Source organism: Puma concolor, chromosome E2 (assembly GCF_028749965.1).
Source record: "Puma concolor isolate L17-30 chromosome E2, mPumCon1.1.hap2, whole genome shotgun sequence".
Classification (NCBI taxonomy): Eukaryota; Metazoa; Chordata; class Mammalia; order Carnivora; family Felidae; genus Puma; species Puma concolor.
In genome coordinates this window covers 48,256,761-48,268,858 of record NC_141681.1, presented here as the reverse complement: position 1 = coordinate 48,268,858, position 12,098 = coordinate 48,256,761, and the positions used below count along the sequence as shown (strand labels likewise).

Here is a 12,098-nt window from a genome sequence, read left to right as displayed (position 1 = left end):
CTTACTGTGCGCGTCTACCGGTAAACTCCGCTGCGCGCAGGCGCGGAGTGTTACCTTGGGTCACGTGGGTGAAGCGAATGGGGGGAGTGGGGGCGGAGCCCGAGGCGGGAGGTGGGGGCCGGTTTGTTGTGGTCGCCATTTTGCTGGTTGCATTACTGGGTAATCGGGGCCCTGGCTCGCCGCGTCCGCCGGATACTTTCAGCCAGTGGGCAGGTCTGAGCTCGGGCTTCCCGAGCAGCTTGAGTCCCCTTGCCCGCGCCCTCAGGTAACAACGCGGCTACAGGTGGGGTAGCACGAGCTCGCGGGGAGGGGGCAGTACGGACCCGCCCTGCCCGCGTCGCCGCGAGACTTAGCACGAGGCCGAGGGAGGAGGGCAGGGGGGCGGCGGGCAGGTGCAGGCCGTGCCTGGCTATTCATAGTCGGATTCTTGGAAGGGGCCGAGCCCGAGGGAACAGTCTTGGGAGTGAGGCTGGGAGGGGGTAGCGGGGCCCCGCTCCCGCCCTTTGTTTGGGCTCGACTCCTCCGGCTGCATCGTCGTCGCCTAGCAACAGCTGTTCTGGGCTGCGATTGGCTGAGCTCTTGGCAGCAGCGGCCAATGGCACGGTTGTTGCCATGGCAGGTGCGGACTGCCGAGCTCAGCTCAGCCGGCCCCGCCCGCCGGGGCTCCGCCGACCGGGGCGGGCCTCCAGGGTGGGGGGCGGGACGCCTGGGTCCCCAGGGGCGGGTGGCTGCGCGGGGCGGGGCCGGCGGGGCGAGGGTTAACCCACCCCTCCCCCGTCCACCTGCTTTCCCCTTCTCCCGCGTGCCCCGGGCTGACCCTCGTTCCCTCCTCTCCCCACCCCCGGCGGCGGCGGCTGCTGCTGTTGTCACCCACCGGGCCGCCTGTCCCGCTTGCCCTCCCCGCCGCGGGGCTTGCCGGGCCGGCCGGGCCGGGACAGGCGGCCGTCTCCTCTCTGCCACCGCCGCCGCCATGCTGGCTGCTCGCCCACCCCACTGGGGGCCCCACCGCGCCCCAGCCCCCCGTGGGCCCCGCGCCAGCCCTGACCCGGGTAGGGGGTGGGTGCTTGGAGAGAAGGTCCTGCCGTGGGAGGGCCCCGGGGAAGAGGTTGTTTCGGGCGAGGGGCGGGGGAGCTCCAAGAGAGAGGAGGGATCGTGGAGTGGCAAGGCTTGGCATAGAAGAAAGGGAGTGCCATGGGAGAAGGCCTGTGGGGAGAGGATTTTGGTGTGACAGGTACTCTGTGAGGGGAGAACTCTATGTGATATTTGGGGAATTTGGTTCTGGGGGCCTTCTAGGAATTGGCACAGTTGTGTATTGACCCTGGTGTAGAGAAGAGTAACTGGAGAAAGGGCCCTGGTAGAAATCTTGGATGGGAGGAGGAGGGGAAGATCCAGTGTAGGGGAGAGAAGGGCGAGGGAAGAGAAGCCTCCTTGCTCCCATCAGGAAAAGTGAGCCTTGCTTCTGAGGGAGACCATGAAGTAATACGGAGAAGAGCCCCGATGTGCCACGGGAGCAACTACCTGGAGCAGTGGTCCCTGGTGTGGGAGGAGATGTTATAGGGAAGAGGTCTTGGCATGATATGGGGTGGGTCCCCTGGGGGGTGGGGGCTGGTGGATGGGAATGCCATGGGGTGGGACTCTGTTGTATGGAGATAATCCTATAGAACAGGTTAATCTTGGTGTGGTCCCCAGGACCCTGATGTGGTTTTAGGGGCCTGCAGAGGACTCTGTCGTGGGTTTGGAGGGGGCCCAGAGTTGTTTCATGTGGTTTGGGGGGATCCTAGAGCTCTCTGGATTGAGGGATCTACTGGGAAGGGTAGATCTTGAAGTGGAGGGAACTTGCTGTGATACGAGGAGATCCTGATGATCAGGGAAGACTGCAGGAGGGCAAGATCTTGTGTGAGGGGGCGTCGGGGAGGGCCATTAGTAGAAATGGGAAGCGAACAGTGAATCCTACTCTCTATGCTGTCTGTGGTTTCTATCTTTTTCTTTTCCTCCCCCCAATTATTGGTGTCTTTCTGTTCTTTCTTGTCATGGTCTATATCCCTGCCTGGATTGCAATCATTCCCTTTCACATGTTCCCCTCTTTGTGCCACCTACTTCATTTATTTGGTAATCATCTGTTGAGGGACTCCGCTGTGCTCCCACCCCCACCACTTCTCTCTGTCCCTTCTCATTACCACCTGTTGCTCTTTTTCTCCTCTCCCTGTGCCCTGCCTTCTTTCTGATGTCTACCTCTTTCCTGCTTCGTACTGTCCCATACATCCCCTTGTTCCATGTTCCCCTGCCTCCTGCCTGCTCTCAGGTCTCAGCGGCGGTGGCAGCCGAGGTGCAGGATGCGAGAAGGCGCCCCCCGGCCGGGCTCCCGCTCCAGGCCTCGCTCCCCTGCGGCCCTCTGAGCCCACCATGGCCGTCCCACCAGGCCATGGTCCCTTCTCTGGCTTCCCAGGGCCCCAGGAGCACACGCAGGTATGCTTTCAGCTGGCTCCTTACCAGTCTGGGGTAGGGGGAGGCTGGGGACAGAAGGGTCTGGAGAGTGAAAGATAGTTTGGTTGCCCAAAACAGTTTCCTTGGGGCATGAAGGGTCCATCTGGAGTGGAAAATAATAGAGGAGTTGCTGGCAGAATCTGTTTAGAGAGCCTGGGTTCAAATCCTGACATGGTGGTTAAATTACTTAGGTTCTCCCTGCTTCAGTTTTCCAGAATTCTGTAAAATGGAGCCAGTAATGATACCTACCTCACAGGGTTGTTGTGAGAATTAAACAAGTTAATGAAATGAACATAAAATGCTGAGAACAGTGCCTGGCACGTCAAAAACAATAAATGTTCACTAAGGAAAAAAGTTCCAGAGTGAAAGATGGGGGAGGGAGGTGAGGTGAAAGTGGGTGAAGGTTGAACCCAAAGGATCCTGGAGCCAGCAGCACCTTAGGGTGCAGAGTAGAGACATTTAGGGGTAGAGACTGTTTAAGGCTCTGAAATGTAGAGCTTGAAGTGGGACAGAGTAGAAGATCAAGGGTGCTGGATCCTGAAACACTGGGCAAAAATGGTGCAGAGTTGGGGGTGAGGGATGAGAAGACTCAACGGGACAAGGGTAAGGCAAGAAGTGAGCCCTCAAGATGGGACACCCAGAATGGAGGGTCTCTTGGCGAAGGACTGCAAAGGGCAGAGCCCACGTTTTCTGTCTGGTCTCTCCCACTGAGGTTCGGAAAGGAGTAAAGGTGTGGGATGGAAGGTGAGGGGTAAACAGTTCCCCATTCATTCACTCGGCAAATCTCTAATGACTGTCCGCTATGTGCCAGGTCCTGCTCCAGGCACCGGAAATGCAGCAAGAACCAGAGAGTCTCTGCCCTTGGGGAATTTCTATCCTAGTGGGGTTATCACATGATGACCGAGTAACTATGTGTGTGTGTAACCATGATGACCCAGCCACCCATACAGCTCTCCCTCTGGAGGTCAGAAGTGCACGCCTGTCCTCAGTGCCCACCCCTCGCCCTGCCCTGCAGGTATTGCCTGATGTGCGGCTGTTGCCACGGAGGCTGCCCTTGGCCTTTCGGGATGCGACCTCAGCCCCGCTGCGCAAGCTCTCCGTGGACCTCATTAAGACCTACAAGCACATCAATGAGGTGGGCGGGGGCCCGGCTGGGTGCTGAGGGGTCCTGGCTGCCAGCACAGGTCACTCAGCAGTCCTTATCTGCTGGCCGGCTGGGCAGGTATACTATGCGAAGAAGAAGCGGCGGGCCCAGCAGGCGCCACCTCAGGACTCGAGCACCAAGAAGGAGAAAAAGGTCCTGAACCATGGTTATGACGATGACAACCACGACTACATTGTGCGCAGTGGCGAGCGCTGGCTGGAGCGCTACGAGATTGACTCACTCATTGGCAAAGGCTCCTTTGGCCAGGTGTGGGACGCACACCCTGACCCAGGGATTGGGGGGCATGGGCACCCACTGGTATTGACCCACAGAAAAGTGGTGCTTTGTTCTGTCCCCCATCCCCCTTCCCATCTCCTCCTCCCCATCCCCCACCCCCATTCCTCACTTTGTGACATGTCCTGCCCTGGCAGGTGGTGAAAGCCTATGATCATCAGACCCAGGAGCTGGTGGCCATCAAGATCATCAAGAACAAAAAGGCCTTCCTGAACCAGGCCCAGATTGAGCTGCGGCTGCTAGAGCTGATGAACCAGCACGACACAGAGATGAAGTACTACATAGGTGAGGCCTGGGGCAGCCATACACCCAGTACAGGATGGGGCTAGTGTCTTCAGGGCAGGCTCTGGTCTGTAATTCCCTGACATCAGTGATTGTCTTGCCGCCTTCATGATTTCTGACCTATTCCCAGCATAGTGCTGACCAGAATTTATTGGGTGCTCACTAAGGGTCAGGCTTGTTGCAAGCACACGTTGAATCAACTGGTTTCAGTACGACCACAGCCCTGGGGGAAGGGGCATCATGGCCCACAGCTTGGAGTAGAAAAGGAAGTATTCGGGCGCTATCACTTGCCAAAGGCCACCAAGTTTGTACTTAGTGGAGCTATAATGTCACCAGGCAGTGGACTCCAGGGCCTTTACTCCTGACGTCTGTGTCATTCTTTTTCCTCTTTCCCACACTGATTCCTCTTAGAAAAAGCAAGAGTAGATTAGAGAGAGTGTTTCTTGAAATACATATGGTTACAGTAAATGGAAAGCGAGTGTCCTCTGCCACAAAAATAAACAGAACTGAGAGTAAGACAACGTTACAAAATTAAGGAAATGGCGAAGGGTATTAAAGACCCATCAGCACCAAAGAGAAACGTTCTCTTTCATTTATCAGGAAGTTGGAGAGAGACTTGAAAAAAATGAACTTGTCTTAATCAAGAAAATCTTTTTCTTGACGTGAATCAAGTTACAGACCGAATGAAAACACCCTGACCAGCAGCTGCCTCCCGTGGGCACACCACTATCTGTCCGGTGCTCACACGGCAGAGTCACAGATCTGCTTGTGGCCTCTCTCCCTATCACCGTGTGTCCCCGGCTGCCACTGGCCCTCTCTGAGGCTCCGCTTCACCAGCGGCCCATTTCTGCCTCCTTCCCCACAGTGCACCTGAAGCGGCACTTCATGTTTCGGAACCACCTGTGCCTGGTGTTCGAGCTGCTTTCCTACAACCTGTACGACCTCCTGCGCAACACGCACTTCCGCGGAGTCTCGTTGAACCTGACGCGGAAGCTGGCGCAGCAGCTCTGCACAGCGCTGCTCTTCCTGGCCACGCCTGAGCTCAGCATCATTCACTGCGACCTCAAGCCCGAGAACATCCTGCTCTGCAATCCCAAGCGTAGCGCCATCAAGATCGTGGACTTCGGCAGCTCCTGCCAGCTTGGCCAGCGGGTGCGGCACGGCCCGGCCCAGGGGCGGGGCTCACGGCGTGGGCGTGGCGGGGGGGGGGCACCGGTGGCTGGAGCCCGAGGGGCGGAGCTAGGCTGGGATGGGGTTGCAGGGCCCAGCCTGAAGTGGCCTGGCGGGTGCCTGAAGGGTAGTACCGGGATGAGGTGTTGGCGGTACGGAGTGTAAGGCGGGGGGGGGGGGGGGGGGGGGGGGGGGGGGGGGGGGGGGGGTGGTAAAAAAGTGCCACAGGATGTAGTTCCCAGTAGGAAAGGAACCGTGAGGCCTGAGGAGGCAGGGCCAGTGTTGAGGCTGCCAGATGTGGGCAGAGTGAAGTTGGGTTGGCTTTGAGCTCGGAGTGATGCTTTGCTAAGTTGTTTGCCCTGTGCCCTTAAGAGGGGACGGGTGCTTTAGTTTTGCAGCTTCATGTGAGCAGACATTTGAGATGGCTTGGAAAGGGTCTGGATTGCGGGGGTGGGAAGGGCCTGGGCTTGCAGACTGCCAGCCTCTGATGACCAGGGTCAGGCTTTGGGATGGAGATCAGGGTGAGACTAGGTCAGCAGAGACTTCTGAGGCTGGTGAATAAGATGATGGTAGTGGCTCCTGGAAAGCAGGGATGCTGGTAACATCCAAGTTTGGAACCTCCGTCCCGGTTTTGGTGAAAGGAAGCTTGTCTCAGCTTTGGGTATGGCCATGGCACCACTAGGGGAGGCTGGGACCTCTGACCGCTGCCTTCTTCCCTGCTCCGCCCCCCAGATCTACCAGTACATCCAGAGCCGCTTCTATCGGTCGCCTGAGGTGCTTCTGGGCACACCCTACGACCTGGCCATCGATATGTGGTCCCTGGGCTGCATCCTGGTGGAGATGCACACTGGAGAGCCCCTCTTCAGTGGCTCCAATGAGGTGTGCTCCCGAGGAGGGGGTGTGCTGGAGGGGACAGAGGCCTGGTTGGCCTGATGACCCTGACTGCCCACCTGACTGCTCCACAGGTGGACCAGATGAACCGGATTGTGGAGGTGCTGGGCATCCCACCAGCCCCCATGCTGGACCAGGCACCCAAGGCTCGCAAGTACTTTGAACGGCTGCCTGGGGGTGGCTGGACCCTACGAAGGACAAAGGAACTCAGGAAGGTGCGGCCCCTGCCCCACGCCGCTCCTCCCACCCTGGTGGCCCCTCACTCTCTCACACTTGGGGCTTCCTCTCTCCCTGCTTCCTCTCCCTTGTGTCTTTCCCTTCCTTCCTCTCCCCCTTGTCTGTCCTCTCCTTCGTCCCAGCCCACCCCCCCTCCCCCGTCTCTCCTACCCACCCCACAACTCTTCTTAGCTTCTCTCCTTCCACTTTCTCTCTTGTGCCTCTGTTTCCCCGTGTGTGTCTCCCTGCCCCTCCTGCCCACTGACGGCCACTCTCTTGCCCCCCCTCCCACCCCCTCCCTGCCAGGATTACCAGGGCCCCGGGACACGGCGGCTGCAGGAGGTGCTGGGCGTGCAGACGGGCGGGCCCGGGGGCCGGCGGGCGGGGGAGCCGGGCCACAGCCCCGCCGACTACCTCCGCTTCCAGGACCTGGTGCTGCGCATGCTGGAGTATGAGCCCGCCGCCCGCATCAGCCCACTGGGGGCTCTGCAGCACGGCTTCTTCCGCCGCACGGCTGATGAGGCCACCAACACGGGCCCGGCAGGCAGCAGTGCCTCCACCTCGCCCGCACCCCTTGATACCTGCCCCTCCTCCAGCACCGCCAGCTCCATCTCCAGCTCTGGTGGGTGCCCAGTGCCAGGTGCGCTAGAACAGGAGGGTGGGCAACATGGGTTTGGCCTGACCTGGGGGACCTTGCCACTGGGCCTTCACCTAGAGCTTTGAAATTGTGGGATCCTGGACTCTGAATGGGTGGGGCAAGAGAGCTCTGCCTGGCTGTGACCTGATCTCTGAAATTGCACTTGGGCTCACACCTCTGAAACTGCTTCTGACTCTGAAAGCCAAAACTGAGCTCTGATCCTTAATCTCAGAATTGGGCCCATCCTTCAGATAGGCTCTGATCCCAAAGCCCAGGCGTGGGCCTGAGTCGCCAGCCAGACTCAGCCACCCGAAAACCCAGCCACCACCTCTCCTCACCCTAAGGCTTCTCCTCATTTCCTCCCCTGGCACCTCCAGGAGGCTCCAGCGGCTCCTCCAGTGACAACCGGACCTACCGATACAGCAACCGATATTGTGGGGGCCCCGGGCCCCCCATCACTGACTGTGAGATGAACAGCCCCCAGGTACTGGGGCCTTGGGGACCTGGGAGGTGGATAGTGGGTTATCTGGGCTTCAGGACCTGGGTCTCCATCACCCACTATTCCTCTGCTCCTTTAGGTCCCACCCTCCCAGCCGCTGCGCCCCTGGGCAGGGGGTGATGTGCCCCACAAGACACATCAGGCCCCTGCCTCCGCCTCGTCACTGCCAGGGGCCGGGGCCCAGTTACCCCCTCAACCCCGATGCCTTGGCCGTCCCCCATCACCAACCTCACCACCACCCCCGGAGCTGATGGATGTGAGCCTGGTGGGCGGCCCTCCAGACTGCTCCCCACCTCACCCGGCGCCTGCCCCCCAGCACCCGGCTGCCTCAGCCCTCCGGACTCGGATGACAGGAGGTCGTCCACCCCTCCCACCCCCTGATGACCCTGCCACTCTGGGGCCTCGCTTGGGCCTCCGTGGTGTACCCCAGAGCACGGCAGCCAGCTCATGACCCAGCCCCCTCCCTGGGGCCCCTCCTGAAGCCATACCCCCCATCTGGGGGCCCTGGGCTCCCATCCTCATCTCTCCCCTTGACTGGAATTGCTGCTACCCAGCTGGGGTGGGTGAGGCCTGCACTGATTGGGGCCTGGGGCAGGGCGTCAAGGAGAGGGGTTTAGGCGCACCCTCCTCACTAAAGACTGGACCCTTGGCCCCCTCTCCCCCCCCCCCTTGTTTTCTATTTATTGTACCAAAGACAGTGGTGGTCCGGTGTCGGGGGGAGACCCCCTTCACCCTAGGGCCCTAGGAGGGGGTGGGGGCAGGTAGGGGGAGATGGCCTTGCTCCTCCTTGCTGTACCCCCCAGTAAAGAGCTTTCTCACATGCCTGCCTGAGAGTTTGCAAGGCCTCGGCTTCCCTCACCTGGCCCTCAGAGGCGTGGTGGGGAACGGTGTTTGGGAAGGGGTGCCAGAAAAGCTCTGTCATGAGGGATGCATCCCTGGGGAAGTTATGGCTATTGGCGCAGACACGGGGCTGCAGGAAGTCTGGGGCTACGGAATCCTAGACAAGAGATCCTGGATAGGATCCTAGCCCATGTTTGTCTTTTCCGTGGTAAACACGGACCCTGAACGAGTACACGCCCAGCTGTGGCCTGTCTCTGGGAAACATCAGGATCTGCCCTAATAAGCCAGGGCTTCCACAGAGTCTGCACAGGAGTGGCTCCTTATGCCAGGCAGGCATCTAGTAGGTGCCGAATGCTTGCAGCAGGCCTTATTAATGCCATCTGGGAAATGGCAGGCAGGCAGTGTAAAGTACAGACTTTACCCCACCCCCACCCCCATGTCTGGTCTTACCCTTTGGAACCGTGACGGAGCAAAGCATTTTGAGATTCTCTGGCAGAAAGATATTCCCGGGGTTTCAGGTAAGTGGGTCTGTTTCCATAGCAATTTGGAAACTTAAGTCTCCCAACCGGTCAGTCAAGAGCCTCCTGATTCAAAGGTACCTACCGTCTCCCGCCATTGGGGCGCGGCGCTTCCTGGGAAATGGAGTTACACGTTGCAATCCGTTTTGCCGCTTTTCGTCAGGGGACTACAAAGACCAGAATTCTTTTCGCTCACGAGTTAGGGCCGGTCTCAGGCAGCCAATCGGTAGTCCGAGGTGGACGGGGCCCGGATGCTTGAGGCGGGCTGTAGAAAAGGAAAAAGCCGTGATTGGGTGGCGTTGGTCAGACTGTTCGCCGGTGTTGAGTTCTGTCAGGCGTGCGGGAGGTGGGCCACTGTGCTGCTCCCCGAGACTGAGCAGGTTAGGCGTCCGCGGTCACAGAGCAGGAGGGAGGCGCTGAGGCCTGAAGCGGCCCCATCGCACAGAGCATCACCAGCCGCGGGGTCTGGCCCAGCTCACAGGAAGCCCCGGTCGGTAGGAGAGAGCGTGGACGCCGTTACGGACCTGCGGGTGTTCGGGAGGGGGCGCAGTGTGGAACGCTGAGGGGACCCCAGACGAGGCACGGGTAGGGAACATTCCCGGAGGAGGAGGAGCTGTTTGAGCTGAGACCCGAAGACCGGATGTTTGGGGTGGCGGTGGTGCGGTGGTTTGCGCACAGGCAGCGACGAGAAACAGCCTGTTGTGTGAATATGAACTGCGGGTGATGTGGTGTTGGGAGAGCTAATTGAAAGTTCTGTATGAATTTGATCGTGGAAGATTTTGTTGGCCTGATTAGGTAGCTTGGATTTTGTCCTAAAGACATTGAGGAGCCACGAGAGGATTTCTAGAAGGGAAGGGGCATGCATGGCCCAGTTTGCTGCCATCTAGGAGTAGATTGATGGGAACGAGACTAGGGTCTGGGAGCCCAGGGTGGTGGCTGTGGCACGTTCCGAGGCAAGAGATGTTGGGGATGAACCAGGGCAGGAGTCTTGGCTGGGAGGGGAGAAAGGATGTTGGTGGGAGAGACGTCCAGAAGGCTGAGTTGACAGAATGTATGGCTTTACGGGCTGTGTGGAAGGGGGAGGCGGAGAGGGGCGGGAAAGGGGTATCTCCAGCAGGTAGAACAGTATCTGGCATATTATAGATGCTTAATAAGAAAAAAAAAATTTTAATGGACAGTTCTAGGAGGCAGAGACTATTATGATCTCCATTTTGCAAACAAGAATGCTGAGCACAGAGAAGGTTAAGTAATTTAACCAAGATCACATAATTAGCAAGTGGAAGGCCCAAGATTGTGTGTGTGCTCGCGCATGTGTGCGCCATTGACTTAGCAACGTGCAAGATGAGCTTCGAGACATCATCAGGATCCAGTCGTGTAGGAATTTGGGATAAGTGTGGAAATGTTTATCCCACATTTCAATATCCAGCCCAGAACCTCTCCCTGACCTGCTGACTGCCCACATGATACCTCCTCTCTCAAGATAGCTGTAGTCCTCTGGAGACCAAGGTATCTTGACCAAATTGAACTCTGGTCTTTTCCCCAAAACCTGTTCTTCCCACATTCTCAGTAAATGCCTCCTCCTTCATTGTCTTATATTCATGTCTGGTCCTTCAGCAAATTCCTTCAAAGTGTATTCAGAACCTGATCCTTTCTTCCCACCTCCACTCTTGTCACCCTGGTCCTGTCCACTCTATACCCTGCCTAGACCATCACGGCAGCCTCCTCAGTGGTCTCTGTGCTCCCCACAGTCTTTCTCATATGCAGCAGGGTGACACTGAATACCTGTATCAGGTCACATTTCTCTCTTGCTCAGTACTCTCCTGTGGCACTATCTCACACAGCAAATGCCGGTGTTCTTTCCATGGCCTTTGCAAGGCCCTTGATCCCTGCATGATCTGTCCCTGTTACTTCTCCACCTGGTCCTTTTACCCTGCTCACTCTGCTCCAGCTACACTAGCCTCAGGGCCTTTGCACTTCCTCTCTTTACCTGGAACACTCTTCTCCAGATGTCAAGGCTCACCTTCATCTCCTTTAGTTTTTACTCAGATATCATCTCCTCCTTGAGAACTTCTTTGGTCACCCTTCTGGAACTATACTACTAACATTCATATATTAATTTCCCTTTAACTGTTCCGTAGCATTAATCATATCACTATTTGACTCACTATATAGGTTATCTTGTTTATTGTCTGTCTCTCCTCTGCACCCACAGCAGACCATAAACTTCATGAGGGCAGGGGCTTTTGTCTACTTCATATTTTATCTTTAACATCTAGAAGAGCTCTTGGCACATAGGGGCTCAGTAACAGTTTATTGAAGGGACGAGTCAGTGGGTGATTTCAGAATGTAGATCCTTACCCCAGCATCGCAGGGACTCTGCCCATCCCTCTTCCACAGAACTTCAGAGGACTGCCTTAAAATTTTCTGAGGTCTCAGACATTCAGCAAGGATTTCGTCTTGCTTCTGCTTTGTGCTCAGCATCAGGAACACAGCAGAGAACAAAACAGTTTCCCTGTTCCCCGAGAATTCACAGTGTCAGGGGTAGAGGTTCAAATCGTCAGCTAATCACACAGATATGAAATTACAAAGAAATGTAGAAAGTGCCATAAGAGCACTTGGCCAGAACTCTAATCTAGATCCTAGGAAGTGGAATTGAAGTGATGAAAGTGTAGGCATTAGGCACTCCATTAAAAGGGGTGTGTGTGTGTGTGGTGTGTGTGGGTGTGGGTGTGTGGTGGTCGGAGCCCAGAGGCTGATGGGGAGCAAGAAGACTGGTAATGTGGACCCTGTAAGGAGTTGGGTCCTTAACCCCATGCGTAATGGAGACTCTCAAAGAACTTTAAGCAGTGAGAGGAGGTGCCATCAGTTCTGTATGTTACAAGATCCCTCTGGCTGTCGTGTGGGGGAACTGACGATGGGGTTAAAGATTGAAGTAGTGAGACCTGTGAAAAAGCTGCTCTCCTGAGATTAAAATAGCCTCCTCTACCGAAGGCCACACATCTTTGTTTCTCCCATCAAGAAGTGGAGTCTCTCTGCCCTCTATTCTAGGCTGGCCCATGATTTGTCTTAACCAGTAGAGTGCAGTGGAAGTGATGCTGTGCTGGTCGGGGACCTTAAGAGGCC

At 57.1% G+C, this 12,098-nt stretch overlaps 1 protein-coding gene across 4 annotated transcripts; it reads left to right on the top strand.

Annotated features, from left to right (window-relative positions):
- The first annotated feature begins 107 nt into the window (after positions 1-107).
- On the top strand, positions 108-8,437 carry DYRK1B (dual specificity tyrosine phosphorylation regulated kinase 1B). Of its 4 annotated transcripts, XM_086689761.1 has the most exons (12): positions 740-1,049; positions 2,303-2,466; positions 3,500-3,619; positions 3,707-3,895; positions 4,060-4,207; positions 5,070-5,356; positions 6,107-6,253; positions 6,340-6,480; positions 6,788-6,823; positions 6,908-7,103; positions 7,496-7,602; positions 7,697-8,437. In XM_086689761.1, the coding sequence occupies exons 1-12, from the start codon at positions 971-973 to the stop codon at positions 8,066-8,068; spliced, it is 1,986 nt and encodes a 661-aa protein (XP_086545887.1). In that variant the 5' UTR covers positions 740-970; the 3' UTR covers positions 8,069-8,437. The 4 variants fall into 4 exon arrangements, with proteins under 4 accessions (XP_086545890.1, XP_086545887.1, XP_086545886.1 ...); XM_086689764.1 differs by lacking the exon at positions 740-1,049 and adding an exon at positions 108-265 and having other exon boundaries at positions 6,788-7,103; XM_086689760.1 differs by having other exon boundaries at positions 6,788-7,103.
- Positions 8,438-12,098: the final 3,661 nt, after the last annotated feature.

What these genes read in the sequence shown, in the direction of transcription:
- DYRK1B (XM_086689760.1), top strand. Translation starts at nt 971, where the DNA reads ATGCTGGCTGCTCGCCCACCCCACTGGGGGCCCCACCGCGCCCCAGCC. An exon ending in GCAAAGGCTCCTTTGGCCAG is followed by an intron (nt 3,896 to 4,059) that starts GTGTGGGACGCA and finishes CTGCCCTGGCAG; the next exon opens with GTGGTGAAAGCCTATGATCA. An exon ending in GTGAGATGAACAGCCCCCAG is followed by an intron (nt 7,603 to 7,696) that starts GTACTGGGGCCT and finishes CTGCTCCTTTAG; the next exon opens with GTCCCACCCTCCCAGCCGCT.